At 46.9% G+C, this 23146-nt stretch overlaps 1 protein-coding gene across 1 annotated transcript in view; it reads left to right on the top strand.

Annotated features, from left to right (window-relative positions):
• Nucleotides 1–23146, top strand: part of HMOX2 (heme oxygenase 2) — a 180841-nt gene that overhangs the window by 79306 nt on the left and 78389 nt on the right. The window contains exon 4 of the mRNA XM_085632204.1: nucleotides 5858–6349. Within this exon, the coding sequence (XP_085488330.1) occupies nucleotides 5858–6349 (492 nt within the window). The remainder of the gene's footprint in view (nucleotides 1–5857; nucleotides 6350–23146) is intronic.

Below are 23146 nucleotides of genomic sequence, written 5' to 3'. Positions count from 1 at the left end.
CACGCCTCACTGTAAAGGGCTTGCAACTGCGGAGCCAGCAACTCTGTGAACGCCGCATAAAACTCGACAGGCAGACCATCCGCACCCGGGGTCTTTCGCCGGGCCATCTGCTTGATCGCGGCGCGGATCTCGCCCAGCGATATGGCATCCCCCAGGTCTTTGCCGTGTTCTGGGTCTAACCGGGGCAGCCGGGCCGCCAATAGGAATTCCTCCAAACCGTCAGGTACCTATAGACCCCCTTCTTGTTCAGTTTTCTTCCAAGGCACCATGCTTTCAGAGCTCACTAGCACAGTACAATGGTTCCTTGGCTCCCCTGCACCGCACCATGCGTATTCAGCCTCCCTCATCAAAAACAAATCATAGCGCCTTGCTTACTTGGCTCCCCTGGCCTGCACCATGGTTTATGAGTCCTGAGCTCAACACCAGCTTACTCTGAATAAAATGACGAGGTGTGGAAGTCTCAGTGCAACGAAGCAGGGAAACACTCTGTCCGGAAGTGCTGGGCTGCATGCCAGCAGGAGACTCGGGTGCCCTGTGTAGGCAGAGACGCTTAAGATCCTGGCCACCCCCTGCAGACAGGATAATCACAAAAAGAGTCTCCACAACCCCGCCAGCCTCTTGTGTGTGTGGGGGCCATTCAAACTGCCAACATACACTTGCACTTACTTCAACCCATTAAAATATCTCACAGGTGTTGGAACATACTATTTACCCTCCCAGTTGCTTCACCGTGTTTGGAACCCTTGATTTGGAAGTTTCACACAGATCTCTGCAGCAAGCAGACACTTAACTTTGTTACTCTGCTTGGAGCTTTATGCAGACCCACGCCACCTCAAAATGCAGGTGTCAGAAAGCACTTCATTGGCACCTTATCTCAAACTGGATCGGTTTTACCTTGACCTGCGTGGAACTTAAATGCTTTCGCACCTCACCCCTTGCATAGCTGAGGTCCAAGGTGACGTCATTTAAAGAGAGGTCACCTTCTTAAATCCTCTCCTTCCAGATAAACTCTAAAAGTAGGCAACTCTACGCCATTCAAGCAGTCCAACCTGCCTCTTGGTATTTAGTGTAGCCCTTCTTTCTAGTCCTTAAACAGCAGCTTACAGCTCAAGTTTTAGTACAGCAGGCAGAGCGTAAACCCACCATATGTAGTGCACTTTATAAATGCTGCTTCTCACTCTCTTGGCAGCTGTTCGTCTTATGTTAGCGTAGCGGTAATGCTGGAGCTTTATTAGAGTCCTAGCTGGTTGGCTGGTAGACTGGGTTGTTGAGCCAGGTGGCAGAACCCCTCTCCTTCTAGGCAGGTGGGTTCATTCAATGTGGACCAGGCTACGACGGGTGGAATGTCTCAGAGTGTTCGTTAGTAAGTTCCGTCATGCTATGGCCATGGCTTCCACTTCCAAACCCCGGCCAGATGCCCAGTTTGGCCAGGCTGTTACAGAACCTCTTTAGTCAGTTTTTGTGCTTCCTGCATTGTTTTCTTCCTATAACCTGTCTTCATTATGGGGATAAAATCAAGAAAAGATCAGGTTGTGGTGCCTGTCGCCTCTCTACATTATTGCAGACAGTCCAGTATAGGTTTTGAGCCAAGATTTTTATCTGAAACCCACTACCCTCTTATGAATTAAGAGCTGCAGTAGTGGTGCTATTAGCCACCTCTAACTGTGCACATTAGAGCCCTTTAAAACCTCTGGTATCACAGTTTGCATTAAAATGTGGCATTAGTTGTTTAAAGATGACCAACCTGCCAAGTTAGACACTATGATTACAAATGGCATTAGATCACCAAAAGAAATGACTCCTTTCATGTACCTGCACTCTTCAAGCATTTTACCGGCTTCTTGATTTGAGTGATTGAATTTCGAGAATGGTAAATGCTGCAGTGCAGCTGATGTTTACTTCACCTGCTTTGCTAAGCAGTCAAATTCAGTTACTTCGATTGTAGTACAGCAATATTTATTTTGGCATTTGCACAGCATATTTGGAATGCAGGCACTATCTAAAAGAAATCTAAAAAAAAAAATTGTCAGCACGCTTGTACCATGAGTTACTAGATTTAAAAAAAAAAAAAAGGTTTTTAGTTCAAGCCTACTAGACTGCTCAAACTGTCTGGTTGCAAAAGACTGATTGTCAGTTTGCCAGGAACGTACAGTGGGCTTAAATCCTACTCATTGGTTACCTTTGGTTGGCTTTACTGTCACTCATATGTTTTCTTCTTAATCAATGCCTTGCCTCGGTGCAGTTAGTCATCGTTAAATTCCTTTAGGTTGCATACTTGCCCTATCTGAACATAAAGTGCAATTCCAGTGTTCTTCAAATAGCAAGGACGCCCAACCATAGGTGTGTGGCTGTTCACCAGGGGCACATCAAGTAACAGTAGATGTTGTAGCACCTAGGATAATGTGCTGCATGGCTAAATACTTATACGGTCCCAAAGGCGAGACCTATTGGCTATGCCAATGCTTGTTTTAAACCCTGCACCAAAGATATTAGCAACAAGGAGAAGCAGGGCAATAGATCTGTTCTGCTTAATTGGTTGCAAAGTCTACATTTTAAAATATTTGATTGGGTTAAGGCATCTGTTGTGAAGGTGCCCAGTAAATCTCAGGTAATAGTAATAATGGTGAGATAACTCTAGTGGTTAATGCATTTGTGGGAGAGATCTGTGCTTTGTGGAGTCCCAGATTTAACTCAAAGTAGTATAGAAGGTTAATGTGTCTCCTGCTAAGCACATCATGTAACACGCAGATGACAGATTTTTATTTTATGTAGATAGTAAAGGGGATTACTGCTTTTAATACAGAGATCCTTTTGTTACCTGCAGTTCATAAATTGTAATCCTTCTAAAAGACCAAAGTGAGGTATGAAGGATATATGACTCCTACTATCCTCATTGTCTCATGTAACTCATCTTCTACATTGATTTACACATGTACATGATTTATTGTCGATATGTAATGTGTATGTTATGTAAAGACCTCTGACACCCTGCTATTGGGTTGCATAGAGCTATAGAAGAAATAAAATAGTGCTATTGAAATCATTTGTGTAAATACTGGGACAGACGAACACACTTGACATTCTTACATTGCATGCATCTCTTACATACAAGAACTGAAAAAAGGCAAAAGCTGCCTCTCTTAAGTACCTGTGAAGAGGTAAGCTGTGTGCCTTTGTTTCCCTCTGTGGCATTTACATTTAAGTGGGAGGTTCCTGGGCTGCCTTCAGTCAGGATATTCAAACAAAAGGAGGCCTGATGGCCCCTTAGCTTCGGTCCAGCTAAGGTGAATTAAAAAGCCCCCTCCCCGCCCCGTCTGCAAGTTGCTGCTGTGAATCGAAAGCAGATAATGTGCAGGCCCTGCTGAATGTGTCACGGTGTCTGAAAATTACACCGGGAGAAGTTCGGCATATATCTGTGGGGCCCAACTTCTTGGCATGGGGGACGGCATCCACCCTGTGAAAAAAAGTGGGTGGACGCCGTGTACCTGGGTGTACCCCCGACTTGTGCCCTATGCCTAAACTCACCTAGGCACAGCATGATGAGGAGTGCAGACGTGACCGGAGGGGGGCTAAGAGGTTGGAAGAGTTTTCAAGCCATCAAGCCGTCTTTCCTGGAGTCTGGGGCTGGCCGACTGACTGCTGTCCCCATGGAGAGAACATATCGGGAGGGTGGGGAAACGAACCTCCGGTACCACAATACCAGGTGTGAGCTTTCAGCACAACTCTATCCCAGGCTCCGTCTATGCCTCCACCTTGAGCCGTCTTGCTGTGATGCAAAGCCTGTGGGAGGCTTGCTGTTTCAGTCTGTGGGCAGGTGGGAGCGCAGCAGAATCCCCATGGGGAGGAGTCTTGCTTCATCAACATATAAACTGTGATTCCACCAGACACACCTGGGCAGTGGGGAAGGGTACTCTCAGTGTGATGGTGAAGGCATTTTTGAAGGGGAAAGAAAAAGAAAAAAACAGATTACTTCTAACCTTGAGGCTAAAATTGAGCATCAGTGCCTGGCTGCTCACGAGGCGGTTCTCCAGCTCCAACTTGATAACGATTAGAATCCGTGCTGACAAATATGGATTGCCTCCACCAGATGTGTTTATAAATTGGGAGATAGAAGCTTCTATACTGGTTGGACATTAAACACTCTGTCTATTGAGTTGTCCAGTGGATACTGTGTCCTAATGGGAGTGAGGCCGACAATGCAATGGTGGTGGCTTTTACTTATGTCTCCAGGCTACCAAACGTTATATACTAAGTGGGAGCTTTCTGACAGCAACTGGTGCCGCTCATTGATGACCCCCCCCCCCCCAACCCAATATTTGCTAGACAGAGATATGTTGAATCAAGCTATCACAATGGACGAACCTGCGCCCGCCATGTGTGACTTGTGTCCAGGCAATAGTGCCTGGTCTGGATGGATTGCCCCTTAATTACTATACTAAATTCAAATTACTGTTGTTCCACCACCTACCAAATATGTACCATAAAGTAGTGCACGTGGATGCCTTGCCATCCTGACTTGTGCTAGGGACAGTTGTGGTTATTCTTAAATCAGGGTGCCCACAGGAGCTCTGCTCATCCTATTGCCCAATCTCCTTAGTAAACACAGACTAAGATCTCTGCTAAAGTCCAGTGTGGTTTCATTCGCAATCACAACGCTGCATCCTGAGTGCACATCGCTCTTGCACGACACACACATTTTGTGATCCTTGAGCCTTCATAATGATTTACTTTGAGAAGGCATTTGATACTCTCGACATTTGATCATCAGAGCTAGTTTTCCTCTTTCTTACTGCAAAACGTAATGCTTCTGTCACTGGTAGATCAATCCCTGAACAAATCCTTCATTCTTAAAATAAATATTAAGTGAAGTGAGGAACACCCAGTTCCATTGTGGTGTATTCCTGGCCAGAATAATGGCATTTAGAAACATTGTGCATAGATTTGGCTCCCAACTTTACTCGTGTCAAACTCCCATACTCCATTTTTTTAATGAAGTGCTAAAAGCACACAGGCATTTAAGTGCTCAAACAAAATTGGGCAAATAAGAAATAAACTAAAAAAGATAGACAGTTTTTGTTAATTTCCTAAAAGTCAGATTATTATGGTTACTTACTGTACATCGGGTATCAGTAGGTTGGATCTGCAGTTCAACCAGAATTTAGTCATCCAAGACCGGGGTAGATGTTAACGTGTACTCACATTTGATAGTTGTACACACATTTATTTTGGGTAGGCAAGAACCAAATATGCCCTGCACACCTCAGACTTCGTAGCAAAAGATAAAAAAATTAGAGAGTTCAGTTTGCAACAGAAATTATGTAAGGCAACTTGGCTCCTTATGCCGTTAGCTGTGCCAGGAGAGGATGTAGATATTGTACTTCTTCCAAAGCCGCCACCACACTTTATTCCATTCTGCCATTCAACAGGAAGGCAGAGATTTGTAAGAAGAATTGCATAAGTGTTTACTACTTGCAGAAAGTCCTGAAGCCCCACATGCCACCAGTCCTAACCACCCAAATTAACACTCTAAATGTTTAAAATATTTGAAAGTTTTTTTCTCCAACTTGTGTACTGCAGGAGGTGCCCCACAGCCATACCTCCTATCTCCTTCATGGATTGCAGACCATTAAGTGAATATCTATTTAGTGTTCTTCTTTTCTTGCAGTTGACCTTGGTTTCCAGCCACTCACATCAATGCTTAACCAATCTAGGGAATATCTTATTGTCTCTGTCCTAGCAATAGATACCTAGCTTCCAATCTGACTGTGACAAAGAAAAGTTGTCAGTAAAGAGCAAAATGTTTAAGTTGAGCATCTTAAAAATGTTTCTTTACCTGTGATTTCTAATGTGTTTGCAGTTGGCTACAGTGGCCCTTTACTATACGTACTCTGCTTTGGAAGAGGAGATTGAACGTAACAAGGACCACCCATCCTTCGCGCCTCTGTACTTCCCACTCGAGCTTCACCGGAAAGAAGCGCTTGAGAAAGACTTGGCCTTCTTCTATGGTTCTGGATGGAGGACAGCGATTCAGTGCTCTGCAGCTGCACAGGAGTATGTGGAAAGGCTACATCACCTGGGGCAGAATGAACCAGAGCTGCTGGTGGCCCATACCTACACACGCTACATGGGGGACCTCTCTGGGGGCCAGGTGTTGAAAAAGGTGGCCCAGCGAGCACTACATCTGCCCAGCACCGGGGAGGGCATCCAGTTCTACATGTTTGAAAATGTCACTAATGCCCTGCGATTTAAACAACTCTACAGAGCTAGAATGAATGCCTTAGAGTTGGACAGCAGAACCAAAGAGAGAATTGTGGAGGAGGCTGTGGAGGCTTTCCTTTTCAATATGAAGGTAAGGCTCATTTGAAGCTGTAAAATTATAATTTTGTTCAAGACATCTTGCCTTCCTCTAATGAGAGCTCAGCAGAGCAATGTACAAATATACCGAAGAGCCGATTAACAAATGTCACTGTAATTCTGCTCTTAGCATGAGCAGAGCTTATGCATTGTTTCTATGTCAAATATTTTAGCCTGGGCCCCTCACCTTAAAGATGCAGATTTCGAGCATGTGTTTTGTGTGCCAAGACTTTGATGCACTATCTAGTGGCCTGGCACCATTTATAAATTATGGGCCTGATTCACACAGAGCATCCACAGTTGTGTTGTGTTGTCTTGAAGGCTCTGCAGTCATTGCAGAATCTCCGCAATAAGAAACTGTTGTGTGGAGATTGTCACAAGTGCGGAGTCTCTGCCACGTCTGCGGAGCCTCAGCCATGACTGCGAAGGGTCTTTGTGAATCGCCATTAGTGTATGCTAAAACACTCAAGTTATAAGATTGGGATGTCATCCAGAAAACGCTTTACTTCTACAAAACCATTGAGTACAGCTCCTGGAGGTTCATCTCTCAGTATATGTACCCATAATCACCTGAATGATAAGAGTCTGACTCCACTTCAACCCTACTAACGACCCAGATTATCCATTTACCACAAATTCAGATTTCCTTGATAGTTCAGGTTCCTTCTGCTCATGCGTAGACTAGTACACTGATACCCTGTAATGCTCTCTGGTTTTGTGGTTTCAAAAGAGATGCAGAAAATGAACTTTGTAAGTGTGAGTTATGGCTATGCGCTGCAGTCAATAAACCATGAAAGAAACATCCACGCTATGTTTGCTCCTTCGCATCCCCCTCTTCCACCTCTCTTACTTTTATTTCTCCTCCTCTTTTGCCTTCGCCTCCTTCCTCTACCTCGTAATTTTTTGTCCTCCTCCTCATGTTCCTCCTCTCTTTCCTCACCCCAAAAACTATTGAATCGATGTCACCTCTTCATATGTAATAACTTGCTACTGATATTATGCATGCTACAGCAGGTGTGCCTTTTCATAGCAACAGTATGGAGTGGATTTTGTTGCCTATTCATGAATGCTCTTTTTGTCGCACTAGGAGGTATTAATAGATGGCAATTCCAGTTGGCTTCTTGCATGTTGTTTATAAACCTTAACACCAGGCACTTGACTTTGAGTCTGGAGGAGATTGAGGTAATGGGACTCCTTTTTCGTCTCAAACTATCTGGTGTGTTAGTGCAGGAGAGGAACTGGACATGGGAAAGTGCATAAAAGAGAATAGTGCCTTTAGGAAATGTCCATCTTTTCGGTGTTAACCCCGAGATTTTTGCCATGTGTTTTTGCTGCCTTTAGAACTCTGTGCACACGCTAACCCTTAGTGAAATGCCTGGGCTCCCACTTTAAACATGAATGACTCGGCATACTCTTAATTGGTATACTTAACTTTTCTAGAAGTTCCTAATATATGGTACCATGTGTACCAAAGACCCCGGAAGTTAACTGCAGCTAGTGGATTGCAGCATCTATTATGCCATCCACAATAGCTGCAGTTCAAAGATTGCTTCAGGCCTACCACTGTAGCCCGACTTTAACAGTACAAAGCATGCACTGTGGCTTGTCAAACCCATTTTCACTGGTGCACACCTCCCTTTTAAATATGAGTAGGTCACCCCTATGTACGCCTTGTAGCCCACATCGTAGGGTGCTTTGTATTTAAAAGTGGGACATGTAGAAAGGTAATGTTAGCTTGTCTCTGTGGATGCAAAGCCCTAAAACGTATTTTCAGTATCTCAGACACTGTTTGCGATTCCCAATGTGGTCGCAAATTGCATACCTAATTAATATTCATGAGGCAAGCGCAATTTGCGACCCCATTGGGAATGGGTAGCACTCCCAGGGATGGTGGCCTGCTGGGGTCAGCCGACCACCATGTGTGCGACTGCTTTTTAAATAAAGCAGTTTAAAAAAAATATGCAGCCCGTTTTCCTTAAAGGAAAACGGGATGCATTAAAAAAAGAAAGCTCAAACTTTTCAGTTTCATTTGTTAAGGGCAGGCAGTGGTCCCTCAGACCACTGCCTGCTGTTAAAATTTTTTTTTGCAACACTCACAAAGGGGCAGGGGTCCCCTGGGGACATCTTCCAGTTTGCGAGTAGTTTACCACCTACTTGAAGTAGGTGGTAAACTGCGAGTATTTTGCGACCGTAGATGCGGTTGCAAAACAATAGCACATGGCATTGAGACTCACTAGTAGGAAGGGACGCCTCTTCCTAATAGTGAGAGTCGCACACAAAATTGTGCGAGTCAGTGACTTGCAAAATAGCGTTTGTACATGCTGGGAACACTTTTTTCCAGTTGCAAACGAGCCGATCTCCCATTTGCAACCGCAAAAAAGGGTCGTACTTCTGGCCACAGGAACGTACCCTGGCATTCAAAATTTTTGCTGCCAGCAATATGATGATCCTCCTAACTGCCAACTATTTTGATCGTTATACTGTAGCCATACTAAATACCTGGATTTTTTATACCCGAAACGGAAACCTATATTTATATTAAAGTTTAGGCTAGGAATATTGTCAACTAGAGTGTACCGCTCTATTTGGGTGGCATTCCTGTCCCAAGACTGCACATGCATTTTAGGAGGCAAAGACACAATTTTACATTATATGCTTTTTTGCACAAAAACGGTAGGTCCAAGGCGTAATTGTCTCCGCCCTTTGTTTAAAAGTTTGGAATACATTTTTATCATGATGCCTTTTCATTGTGCTATAGGACTTATGATATTGCTATAGATTGCACTGGTGCCTTCTATTTATGGTCTGCCTGGTCCGTCTTGAGAAAAAATTTAATTGAGGGATGATACGCAGTGCATGCCCGGCAGGCTGATTATATCTACACAACTGCTAATTATTGTTTTTTGTATTGCTAATATAATAATTTGTGATGGGCAATCTTACCCTTTTTATTTTTTTGCATGTTAATAGTTCTATCTTTTTATGCTGGGTTGTAATTGTATATATGTATGTTATGGCTTTTAGCCAAAACATTTGTAATAAAACACTACACTGTGATCCACTGCAAAATATACTCTACAACAATCCAATCAGTATGCCACTCCACTCTATAACCATCCACGCCAGTTTACTCCACTCCACACCATTTTATTTTACTCCACTCCTTTACTCCATTCCACTTTACTCCACTCTACGCCACGTTCTCAACTCTGTCACTTTACTCCACACCACTCCACTCTGAGATTGTACTCTGATAGTCCACGCTTCAACACTCCACTCTGCGCCTCTCTGATATTCCACATCACATCTACTCTATACCACTGCACTCTTCGACACTCCACACTATGCCACTCCACCCTATGACTGTTGGACCTGGCCCTCTCTGCAGGGTAACCCTCAAACCTTTTGCCTTCACCCCTCCTGTTTTCTGGACCTGTTTTGTTAGCTTTTAGGACTCTGTGCTCTTTACCACTGCTGCCCAGTAAGGAACTACTTGTGCACTCACCTTTAAACATGGTACAATTGACTTACACCCAGTTTGTACATTTCATTTACTTATAAGTCCCTAGGCAAGTGGTAATACATGTACCCAGGGTCTGTAAATTAAATGCCTAGTGGCCCTGCAGCACTTATTGTGCCATCCACTTAAGTAGCCATTTTAAACGTGTTTCAGGTTTGCCATTGCAGTCTGTATGCAGTTTTAAACTGCCAATTCGACTTGGCAAAATAAACCATTTGCCAAGTCTAAAATTCCCTCTCCGTGTAGAACAAACAGCGCATGTAGAAAATCCGACATAACCTACAGGCACGAATGTTGGCGACAGTAAGCACTACATGTCAATCTCCTGGAACGGTGACTGCAACAGATGCCCTTGACATCATTTACAAAATATTTCCCTCCCTCCTCCTACCTTCCGCCAACTGCAGAAGGTGAAAAATCCCCCTGTGCCCACACAACTTGTATGTGACTCAGTAAATCAACCCAGGATTTCACATGACCCTGCCCCCTGTCTGTTTCGGTGTGGCTGTGAGCTACAGTCGAGGAGGCCCTGTCAATGAAAGAGGTGCAGTGTCTTCCAGCACGGAGGCAAATCCAGGCTAGGTGCACCCCCACTCACTTTTTTGACTAGCTGCCTCCATTTTGCCACAAAGGCTAAGTGAGACCCCTGTATGTTATCAGTCACACGTTCCATCACCAAGATTGTCCTCAGTCTTCAATGCCATGTCACCATTGGCAGGCATTCCGTTTTTTTCCAGTGGTGCGCTATAGTTAGTTTAGCAGCTCGAGACATTGGAGATACATATACCACTCGTTTTTTGAGAGTTGTGTTAGGTTAAGAGGTTTAAGTCTGCGGGGCATCACCTCCAGCATAGCAGGTATGGGACAGGAGGACCTCCCAGAGTAATTTTGTTAATTCCTTTCAGAGCGTTTGGAGACTGGGCATCCCCACCAAATGTGAAGTGCATCCTCTAGAGCTCCGCAGTCCCTCCAGCACCTCAGTGAGGCATAATGATACATACGATGTAGCCGATGGGGGTGTGGTGCCAACCATACCATACTTCATAGTGGATTTTCCACCCCCAGGAGTAGATGGCAACTGCCTTGGATTTCCCGATGCGGCCTGTCCCATCTCTTCTGAGCTGTCTGAGTTCCTAGACTCCGTTTGTCCTCACTCTTGAGGGGCCTCATGCGCCAGTTTAAGTTTGTAAAGTACCTTAATGGGGGCCCTCATGCCAATTAGTTTAGGGCAGTGTAGCTCAAAAAGGGTTTAGTTCTAGTGGCCCCTTCTTGAATGTGCGGTTGGATAACCCAATGTCTGAGTTCTGTGAAGCGCAATCACTCAGTGTCAGGAATGTCATATGTGTCCTTACATTACAGAAAGGTCTTTGGCATCAGTGTGTCGTTCATGTCTGCAATCATTTTGCAACCTCCCTCCCTCCTCCTAAGGAAAGTGTTGCCCTCAAGGGCAGATGGAAACTAGGGATTGAAGTGAATAAAGGTAAATGGGGACAGATAGGTCACCAGTCCTCTGATGTGTACATATCCCATGTTTTTAGAGTGGTGGCTACTGGAGTACTGAGGTTTGCATTTGGAGGTCTGTGTCATCTTTCCAACCGTACCGGTCCCATAAAGCTCTCCGCACTATGGCATGGTTCTTCTGCTTCCAATTTTTCTCTGAGAGCATGATAGACCACTCCACCATTGATTACTGCTGTGCTGCCTCGCATTTATTTTATTTATTTTGAAAGATTGAAAGATTTATAAAGCGCGAACAAGACCCTTGCGGATATCAGAGCGCTTTACAGGTGTGTGTCTGGGTTACAAAGTACATTTCTTTACAGATCGGTTAAATGCAAGTCAAAGCGCATATACATAACATCTTGTAAAAGCAAAGTAATAAAGTGCATCACAGGACTTTCACGGTGAGTCAGGCAAAGGGTATATATACTGTCTGAATGCCTGGATGGTCCATTGGCATAATAAAGTTCAGGAGCGAGGGTACGTTTGGTCTCAACATTTCTTTAATCCATGCTCAGGTGAATTTAGCCATGAGAATCAATTTTACTTCTTTTTTGAAAGATGCAGTAGAGGAATTAAGTCTGGTTTCTGGGGGAAGAGCGTTCCAGATTCTGGGCGCCATCCCAAAAAAGGTTCGGATATATGTTTTCTTGCTGAATCTTTGCGGTCTCAATAACAAGTTTTCCGCACTCCTTGAGGATCTGATCCCACAAGAGAGCGCCAGTTTCTGTGCCAAATAGCTGGGTGCCTTGTGATGCATGGCTTTATGAGTCATACACGCTATTTTCAAATGAATTCTGGCTTCAAGAGGTAGCCAATTCAAGGGTTTAAGGTCCGGGGAAATGTGGGAACTTCTTTTAGAACCAGTGATGAGTCTCGCTGCAGCATTGATTGCAGCTCTTAGAGGGGCCGTTGTAGCTTTGGGCAGGCCACAGAGAGACACTTCCGTACTCCACTCTAAGGATAACTGGAGATTGTACTGCCTGCTTGAAGTTGTTGTCCAGCAGGAAAGGTTTTAGCCGCCTCAGTGAATTTATTTGAAAGTTTGCTCATTTTGTTGCATTGCTGATGTGTTTTGCATATTGAGGTTTCTGTCAAGTGTTATTCCCAGTGATTTCGCTGAGTCTGCAATGGTTGGTTGGTCGTTCAGTGCAGTGAGCTGTTTGATCAAGTCTTGCATTATGGGAACTTGGGCGGGTGGAGCGATTAGGAGGAATTAGGTTTTTAGGGCATTCAATTTGAGATGGTTTTCTGCCAACCATGTCTGGGTTTTTGCAAGCGTTGTGTTAAGCGATTTGATGTCTTCTAGGGTATGGATCTTAAGGTATAGTTGTGTCATCAGCGTACATGTTACATTGAACGTTAGACGCGTGGAGAATTTCGGTGAGCGGTTCCATGAAGAGTTTGAACAGTGTCGGGGATAGTGAGGACCGTTGTGGGACTCCTAAAGTTACTGGGACGGGTTTGGACAGGGAGTTGTTGACCTTGAATTGTTGTGACCTGTTTTGGAGGAATGAGGTACACCAATTTAGCACTGACCCCGCTAATCCCATTCTGTGTTTCAGAAGATCTATCAAGTTCTCGTGTTTGACCGTATCAAAGGCTGAGGAGAGGTCTAGCAAGATGAGTAGGTAGGCTCCTTTCTGATCTAGAATTTGTAGAGCATCATCAATTATGTGTGTCATGGCTGATTCAGTGCTGTGACCTGCTCGGAAACCTGATTGGTATTTGTTAAGTAGGTCAAAGTGATCAATATGTCTTATCAGCTGGAGGTTTACACATTTTTCTAATAGTTTGGCCAAGGTAGGAATGTTGTATATAGGGCGGTAGTTGTTTAGATCCGTAGGATCGGCCGTGGGTTTCTTTAGAATGGGTGGGGTTAAGTCTTTAACAGCGTTTGCGGGGAGAGGATCGGAGAAGTGATTGGCCGGATTCAGGGCGCTAAGCATTTTGCAGATAGATTCTTCACTGTAAGTAGCAAAGGATGACCAGGATGCATCATATTTTAGGTCAAACTTTGATGGGATTTGGTGTGGAGCAATTGTAAGGGATGGGGAGGTTTTCATAAGTGATCCAGAGTATAAGATTAGATCATTGAGAAGGTCATTCTTGATGCTGTCAGTCTTCTGAGTGAAGAAAGAAGCAAATTATTCACAGTTGGGTTGTGGGCATACTTTATCTTGCGAGCAGTGAGGTGCATCTTTAGTTTGGGTTTTGATTAATTCAAAAAGTTTTTGGGGACAATTTTTTGCCTGGTCTAGTTGGTAGCTGAAGAAGTCTGCTTCAGTGCGCTTGATCTCTCTGTAATATGCATTACTCTTCTTCCTTAGAATCTTGAGGTAATTGGCAGATGGAGCTGATCTCCATGTGCGTTCAGTTGTTCTGAGAGAACGTCTATCCTCATTGAGTATTCCATTGTACCAGGGCTTAGAATCTTTTCTAGAGATTCTCTTTAGTTGAAGGGGGGCTACCTCATTTTGTATCGAGTTCATGGAATTGAGGTAGTGATTGTTGAGGTCGTGAACTTCGGAAATCCCTTCAGGGGGCAGAAGTAGGTTGTAGCTGGAAGATGGTATTATGTTAGGGTTTTTTTTTTTTTAATTGACATTTTCAGTTCAGCAATACAAACCAGTCAAACAAGCCCGCTTCATATCACATAAGCAACAGGCCTTTGCAAGTGAGTCCATGTCATACACAATAATAATGATTTGACGCATTACAGCCGCCTCTCCAAAATCACATACATGGTACATAAAAGTCCAATGTCTTAGTTTACTCATAGTATATCGGATGTGTTGAAAACATACAATTTCATGACTTGTCTTTGTCTGACTGGGCCAGTGCCAGAGTGACATACTCACTTAGTCCGCCAGACTAGTGTCCTCCGTATTATACAGTAGACATAAATGCAAGCCATTAACATAATACATCTATAAGGTTGACTATAATGCTGCCATCTCCGACGCCTCAGTCCCCCCATGCAGGCTAGCTGACCATGTTAGGAATGGATCCCAGATGTTCCGGGGTCTAGAAGCTGGTGGCAACAACTCCCAGTATGTACTTGGGTGTGACCATACGTGATTTCCCTGACCCATTCCTTGACTGAGGGCACCCTCCGCCCACCCCAGTGCACTGCAACCTGACGTTTTGCAAATAGAAGGAGGGCATGCAGTTTACGCAGCTTAGGTGGCGTGTCCTTTACATATCCCAGCAGGCCTATCACTGGAGTCAGTGTTACCCCCAATATGTCATTGACTGCCTCAAAAATTGCCGCCCAAAAATCAGCTATCCTGGGGCAGTTCCATGCCACATGCAAAAACGTAGCCGGCACAAAACCACATCTCGAGCAATCGCTTTCAGCTCGAAGACCCATTCGATAGAGACTAACCGGAGTCCTATAATATCTGTGCAAATATTTAAAATGTATTAAACGTAGCTTGTAATTTGGGGAGAGCTCGGACAACTGCCCACAACAATATTCCCATTGCTCTTCCGGTAGATCTACCTCCAGCTCCGCATTCCAATTCTTAAAGGAGTTTGGCGTTGTGATCGGAGCTGTGTCTTGCATGCGCGAGTACAAGCGAGTGACCAATTTCTGCGATGAGGGAAATTTCAGCAGGTTATCTAGTGCAGACATAGTCAGCAGTGCCCTCGGGAAGTCCACTCCTAAAGAGCGATACGCTGTGCGAATTTTATGATATAAAAAAATTTCAGCAAAAGGCACCGCCTGTCCCTCGACCGCGACAGGTGGGGGTCGAAATGTGTCATCGGGGTACAAGTCCCCAAACGTCTGAAGTTTCATTGTCGTAGCTAGTATCCTGCTTAGGCTGCCTTGTACACAAGGCATCATTGGGTTTTGCGGTAGAGGGACTGAAGGGGCATAAAGCAACGGGAGTCTCGCTCTCCTCCGCAGTTCGTTCCACGCCCAGCACTGGGTTCCAGCCGAATCAATATCTCCGCGAGGACGGCGGGGCTTTTGATATAACGCCACCTTTAGTGGGATTGGGGCCATTACGTCTGTCTCGACGCTACATGCGGCTGGAATGGGGTCGGGTGCACCCAATAATGCAAGAACTGGGCTTGCGCACAAAGCGCATATAGGTTAATATCTGGGGCACCTAAACCACCCTGCTTCAGGGAAAGAGTGAGAAGGTCCCAAGAGGCTCTGACCTGCCCGCCCGCGCCAGAGTGAGAAGTTGAGACTTAAGTGTGTTCAAAAAGTGCTTGGTGACCGGGATTGGTATGTTGACGAACAGATATAAACATTTCGGCCGAATGACCATTTTGGCGAGAGCTATTCTACCCGTCAGGGACAACGGCAGTTTCGCCCATATCTTCACTTTGTCCTCCAGCCATACCATTGTGCGGCCGTAATTTAGACGCCACATTTCCTGCGTGTCACGGCTCACCCAGACACCCAAGTATTTAACCTCCCCCGCCTCCCAGCGCAAGGGGAATTCCGAGGTCACCTGAGGAGTTCCATCAGTCAACGGGAAGATCACAGATTTAGTCCAGTTAATACAAACGCCCGAAAGCCCACCAAAGCGGATAAATTCCCTCCACAGCGGGTCCAAATTCTCTGCTGGATTTACTATATATAACGTAACATCGTCAGCATATAGAGATATGAGCAGGTTCCGGGAGCTAAAGCCAATACCCCTCATAGTGTGATGCTGTCGGATTCGGGCCGCAAGGGGCTCCATTGCAATAGCAAACAGGAGTGGGGACAGTGGACACCCCTGTCGAGTTCCACGCGAGATCAAAAAGGGGTCAGATAACAGACCATTGACCCGTACGCATGCCGAAGGGGAGGTGTATAACAGCCGGATGCTCTGCATAAAAAGCGGGCTGAAACCCATGCGCCTTATAATGCAGAATAGATATGACCATTCAAGTGTGTCGAACACTTTAGTGGCGTCCAAGAATACCACCGCAGCCTTTTCGTCTGGGTGTAGTTAGTGAAGAACTGAGAAGATCGTTCGTAAATTATGTGATGTGGATCTCCCCGGAATAAAACCCGACTGGTCCGGGAGGGCTATCATCGGCAAGAGTGGTTGCAGCCTGTTAGCCAAAAGTTTTGCAAAAACTTTTACATCCACATTTATCATGGAAAGTGGACGGTAGGAGTCCAGCTCCTCCGCCGACTTCCCAGGTTTTAAGAGCGTAATGATCGTCACCTCTCTCATTGACTGCGGCAATTCCCCCACCTCCAATGCTTCCCCGTAAACCTCCAATAGGCGAGGCGCGAGTTCCGCAGCATAAGTCTTGTAAAAGGATGTGGTTAGGGCGTCCGGACCAAGAGCCTTACCCAGAGGTAGGCTGTTAATAACCTGTGTCACATCCTCTACCGTAAAGGGGAGGTCCATATATTTCCTATGGGAATCATTAAACCAGACCAATGCTACGGTATCAAGAATGCGTCCAGTTCCTCTGTACATGATCTCTGAGTGGTCGTGTATAATTTATGATAAAATGTGGCAAATTGACTCGACACTCCCAAATGCCCCCTAATCATGTCTCCCTGTGGGTTTCGGATCTCATGGACAAACGTCGCTGATTTAGATGGTCTAAGCATACCAGTGAGCGTACGACCCGGTCTGTCTCCCTCCCCGTATCTGCGCACTTCAGCATGTTTACCTAAGAATTTCAATTTGCGCTGCGCCTCCTCTGCATAGTCCAACAGAAGAGCCTTTAATTTCTGCGCCACGTGAGTGTCACTGGCGGAATAGTATACCCCCTCCATTTCCTTGATCCGGGCCTCCAGGGAAGTCAGCGTGCCGCGTTTCGCCTTAAGTACCCCTGCCTGGCAATGCATTGGCCCCTGATCACCACCTTAATGGCCTCCCAAAGTGAAGCCTCAGTTTCTACCGACCCTTCATTGTTGACCTAATAGTCCGGAATGTCACTCCGTATCTCTTCCCTAAAGGCCTCATCCATCAGAGCATGGGGTGGGAACCGCCAGGAGAACGCCCTGGGGGCGCCCCCGGAAGCGTCAACTTCAACAAACACGGGGCATGATCCGACAGCGTTCGCGGCAAATGCAAAACATCGGCGGTCCAAGCCACCACATTCCTTGATACTAGCCAAAAATCCAAGCGGGACCATGCGCCGTGATGATCCGATATACAGGTGCCTTCCCTGACTAAGGGGTGCCTACTGCGCCATATGTCTACTAGGTTTCCATCCTGAATTATGGACTGCAAAGCAGGGCTAGCCGCCGGGTGCAAGACACGAGCCGTGTCCCTCCTATCAGTAGCATCGTCCAGAATGGCATTGAATCCCCCCCCCCCCCCCCCCCCCACAATATAGTGTCATACCTTGTTGCTTTAGTTCTAGACCATACATCCTGGAAAAAGTCAGGGGCATCGGTATTGGGTCCATATACTGCTGCGATTACCAGGGTGAGTCCCCCCAACAGACCACAACGGATGACAAACCTACCCTCCGGATCCCTGTATTCCTCCCCCATTCGCCAGTCCAGCCCCTGTCGAATCAGCACTGCCACCCCTCTGGCATAGTTGGAATATATAGACATGTATGTGTGCCCCCACCTGTAATGCCTCAGTTTCAGGGATGGAGCAGTATTCAAATGTGTCTCCTGCAGCAGACAAATGTCAACATTATGTCTAGCCAAATAAGCATGTACTTACCTAGCCTTATGACAGTCATTAAGCCCTCTGATGTTCCATGTCAGCAATTTTAGTGATTGATCGTGAGAGTTCCCAGACCAAATTCCTCAGCGAGAGGCTGATGCGCCACTACACAAACCAGCAAAGCAACAGAGTTATACAGTGGCTCACACCTAAGAATCACGCTGGCATTAAGAAACCAAACAGTCCCCCAACCCCACCCCACACCCACTCCAACCCCCAATCAGGTTGCAGAAAAGCCCACCCTAATAACCAAATGCATACCCTGTTTTGAACATTGCAAGGAAGACCTCCCATGGGGGCATGGTGGCGTTCGCAATCACCCCTGAGTAAACAAGGTGGCCGGGAACCCAACGTGTGGCCACGACTCCGCCCCCGGCATCCCAAAAGAACGTCACCAGAATAATGAGGAGAAACAACATACTGACTCACAGTTGCATTTGAATGGATAGCTGCTTGTTACGGCAGTATAAGGAGTACATGTGGGGTTCATTAAGGATCACACTCTGTCAGTCATTATCACTCAAGTGACCAGCTGCCTGCGTTGACGACCCACGGATGTCTTTGCCCTTCTTCCCTCCAATATGCTTAGCAAATTTGAATGCCGACTTTGCATCAGTCAAATAGTGTGCAGTACCCTCATAAGAGACCTTCAGTTTTGCTGGATAAAGCAAGGAGTACGGGATCTGTGCTTGTAGTAGGAAGCACTTGGTATGTAGGAACTCACGTCTCGCTGCCTGCACGGCCGGTGTAAAGTCCGGATAGAAGGACACTGCGTTACCTTGATAGGACAATTGACCTTTTTCTCTCGCCAGTCTCATAATAATGTCCCGGTAATTCAGCAATTTGGCCAGTATCGGTCGAGGCGGCGCCCCCACCGGTGGTCGCCGCCCCCACCGGTGGTCGCTGCCCCAGGGATCTGTGCGCCCTTTCCACCACGAAGATCGGGGACAGCTGGGGGTCGAACAGCGTGTGTAGGAGCTCCGTCACGTAGCGCTCCATCCTTGTGATCGCGGTGGTTTCCGGAATCCCGGTAATGCGTAGGTTATTTCTGCTCGACCTCGCTTTTAAATCGTCATTTTTAGCGCAAATAACTCCCAGGAGTTTGTCCATATTCAATAGTTGCTCTTTCGTTTCCACTTGAAATCCGTGGAATTTGGTATGCCGGTTTTCCAGAGCATCTAAGCGAGCGTCGTGCGTGGAGACCTGGGCTTTTACCGAGTCTAACTGCGTGGTCAGGGTGTCCAGCTTTGAGTCAATGTTACGCAGGCTAGAGCGCATTTCCAGCATTAAAGTGCGCAAATCCTCTCCCCCATCCTCGGAGTGCAGCTCCGGCAGCTCCTCCGGTTGCATATCAGAAGGCAGCTCAGCATGGCGGTTGGTTCTCTTGTCAAATGTCAGCTTTGGCTGCTTGGCATCGTGCTTTCCCATCGTGCACCGACTTGCCAGCAATCTGGTCAGTGCCAGAATCCCAGGGCACAAGTGGGTCTGCGAACTACCCCACCCCCGACCAGCACAAGCAGACTTTCCAGAGAGCTCACCTTGATCTCGAAGCACACCACACCGCCCTCCACACCTCTCTCCGGACCGTCCGCGGCACCCCACAGTGGCTCACCGCGCTCAGGAGTGGTAGGACAGGTCAGAGGCCGAGTCCCAGCAGGTTTCTGCGCAGTTTGTCGTAGTCCGCAGAACGCATATCACACCTGGGCGCTCACAATGCAATCTGGGGGGGGACAGTGCAGCAGGGCCCGACTACAGTATTCCGCTGGCAATTATTTTATCCACAGTTCACTGCAATGCCAGTGTGTCCGGGCCCCCCACGTACCTCGGCTGCATAAGGCCTATTGCAGCTCCTTGAAATCCCCTCCTGTAACTGTGTGCTCATCCGCTAGGTCCCCCAATCACCATGCCACATTGGAATAACTTCGGGGGCAGCGCCAGTACCCCACCAGGCCTTCCACGTGTCCCAGTTCCTCGCCACCCTTTGCCCGGGACCGCCACAGATGAGGGGAAGCAAGGGCGCGTTCAACTCATTAGCCCGCTACACTCTCTGCGGTGTATCCGTCTCTTCAAGATGGCGCCCTCAGGCCTTCTCGCACCTGCTGAGTTAATCTCTCGTCTCCTTCAGGAACAGCCGCGGGCACGGGACGCGGTCAGACTCACGGAGTCTCCTGCGCTTCTCCAGCTCAGGTGCGCCGCACTCACGGCAGTTGCGACCTGCGTCGGTCGAATCAGGCGTCCTCAGCTCCGCCGCTCATCACGTCTGCTCCCTCACTGTATCCCCGTGCTAGATTTTCAGGTCCGCCGGCCACCGCAGTCGTCAAAAGCAGGCACCGCAGGCTCAGCGAGATCTTCCCGCAAACTAGCGTTTCAGAGCCCACCCGGAGCTCGGAACATCAGCAAATCAATGTGCAACGGGTCAGTGTGTCGGGGACTCCGGTTACAGCGCCGCAGCCCCACCGCAATGCAGGATACTGAAGGAGAATTACCCCGGCCCGCGGAGCACACTCCAAGAGCGGCCATTCCGCAGCTCGGCAGTGTTCGTTAACTGGGGGGATGCAATATCTGTTGGGGGTGCGTATGCTGCCGCAGTCGTGAGGGGTGAATGTATTGTGTGTGGGTTTGGTGGTGCCGGGAACTTGGTAGTGGTTACTGGTCGTGATATCACTGTGTGAGTCTGTGAGGGATATACATGTTGGTGTGGTAGGGATGGGGGAGGGTCTTGTGGGTGATCAAGGTGGGGAGGGGGGAGTAGCATATGTCTCAGATGTAGACTCGGATGTAAGTACTGGTCAGAATGGTAGTGGGGCGTAGTTATCAGAAGGGTTTGGCGATTTGATATGTTGTGTACTGGTGGTGGGAGTGGCCTGAGTGGAGGTTTGGGGTTTGGACACTTGTTCTTTGTTAATGGGGAAAATGTTATCCAAGAGATTTAAACTGCGGTCTGTGGATTGCATGAGGATGGTTCCGTTATTATAAATGGTGATGGTTGCTGTCGCTTGGAAGAGATGGGAGGGGGAGATATAAATAACTAGACCATGCGCAGTTTTCCTAGTGGAGGGGATCACAAATAAGGCTAGGAATGCTTTCCTTCATTGTGCTCTTCGTTTAGTGTGAAAGATGATGTCCATTGTTATATGCCCGTTGTTTGTTGAGAAGTAGGGATCAGCAATGGGTGTTTCAAGGTGAAGTTTAATCAAATTGTGCTTAAATCTTTTGGCTGTTTTTCTTGAGAGGTTGGGGGGGTAAATGATGGTGTAGGTATGCGTGCCTAGATCAGGCCCTGTTGATGTGATGTTATGGGGAGGTATGTGTGTATGTGGCTCGTGGGGGGGGGGTCAGTGTTATCCAGTGTGATGGGCTTGGGGCGGGGGTGGGTAAGGGAGGGGGAAGGAGCAACTGTGGTGGTAGCTAGGTTTTGGGCAGGGGGGAAAGGCGAATGGTTCTAGTACAGTGATGAATGCACCTTGGGGAGGTCAGTGGGGGTTTGGATGTGGGGCAGGCGAGGTAAAAACAATGAGATAGAGAGGAATAAAGATAAGTAGAAGTTTACAGTGAAAATCTGACCTGAAATGAGTAGGTAGGGAGATCGATGGTCATAGACTAGGGGCTGTTCCACTGTGGGGGAGTAGTAAGGGATGCTTAGGACTACCAGTCCTCACCCTGCCTTCGGTTGGAACAGTAGTCTCTGACAGAGCCTCGGGGTGCCACCTTTCCAAATGAATGCCATCAGTTTTCGGTGGATAGATTTTAAGAAGCGGAAGTCGAGCCGGATGGGAAGTGCTTGAAAAATATAGAGGAGTCTCAGGAGTATATTCATTTTGATCGCATTAATTCAAGCAAACCACAAGACCACCAGGGAGCCCCAGGCCTGGAGATTTTTAGCAATGTTAGCGATTAGGGGAGAGATAATTAGCAGCAAGAAAATCCTAGACCTTTTTTGTGAGTTGGACACCCAGATATTAAATTCTGTTCAAAGTATTTCACCATTTGTTGCCGTGTTTCATATTTAGTAGTCGAATCCCTAATCAGGGAGGGGTGGATTATCCAGTTGCCTGGCGGCCTATTACAAACTAGCAACAGGAGGCCGTGATTGCAGCGTTGTCCGATATTGAGATGGGTCCAGTATCAACCCTTCGGGTCAGGCATAGAAAAATGTTGCTCAGTAATATGTTATCCTCGAATCGGTGTGGTGTAAAGTGAGAGTAGAAAGTGAAGGCCTTGGTCGATTGGTGTAACTCCCGCTGTGCACCCCTCAAGCCCAATTCACCAAGGACCCTCCTCAGCTCTTGGAGAAGGCTCCAGTCTGGGCATTATGTTCCCCCTCACTGTCTGTTTGTGGGCGCCATACCTTATTGAAATCCCCGGTCAGGATGATGTCTCCTCTGGCTACCCCCGCCGTTTTTTTCAGATAGTTCACCGCAAGCAAATCCTGGGCCGAGTTAGGGGCATACATTGTGGCTCTAGTGAGGGGTTGACAGTGAACGCTCCTGTGATACCTCCCTTCTCTATCTGTGTGTGTCTCTGTGACTGACATGGGGAGATTGTGTCGTAAATATATTGCTGCTACTCTTGGCTGGTGGCGTAGGATTGAAAACTCTTGGGTTATGCTAGGTGTTTCATTTTCCCCTGGTCTTTGCCCATAAGGCGAGTTTCCTGAAAGCATATGACATCGTGATTAGATTCCAGTTGTATACACCAAATAGCTTCTTGTTTATTCAGAGAGTTCAGCCCCTGGGTGTTCAGCGGTATGAGTTTGACCATTGGTTAACGTGTCAGTGTTATGTGAATATGGTATAACTCATGATTGGGTATGTGTGATTAATTTGGTAGGCACAGTAGATGCCCCTACCCCTTCCCCCCTGGCCTCCCAAAAACAAGTTAAATCTCAAAAGGAAACAGATATTAACCAGTTACCAAAGAGCGTAATCATCATTTATCTTATAGTGACTATGCATCGTCATCAAACCGTTGCGTGGGGGATCATAGTTTCTTCCCTGGCTTCCTAGTCTAGGGACAGGAGGTCCATCTTGCCAGCTTGAGCCAGGTCCCACAGGCACCAAAAGGGTACGGTCCAGTATCACCAGGTCACTGGGGTGTTTACCAAGGGATCACCTCCTGC

The sequence above is a fragment of the Triturus cristatus genome, chromosome 10 (assembly GCF_964204655.1).
Source record: "Triturus cristatus chromosome 10, aTriCri1.1, whole genome shotgun sequence".
NCBI lineage: Eukaryota > Metazoa > Chordata > Amphibia > Caudata > Salamandridae > Triturus > Triturus cristatus.
Note: the sequence above shows the minus strand (reverse complement) of the source record. Positions and strands in the feature narration are given on the sequence as shown.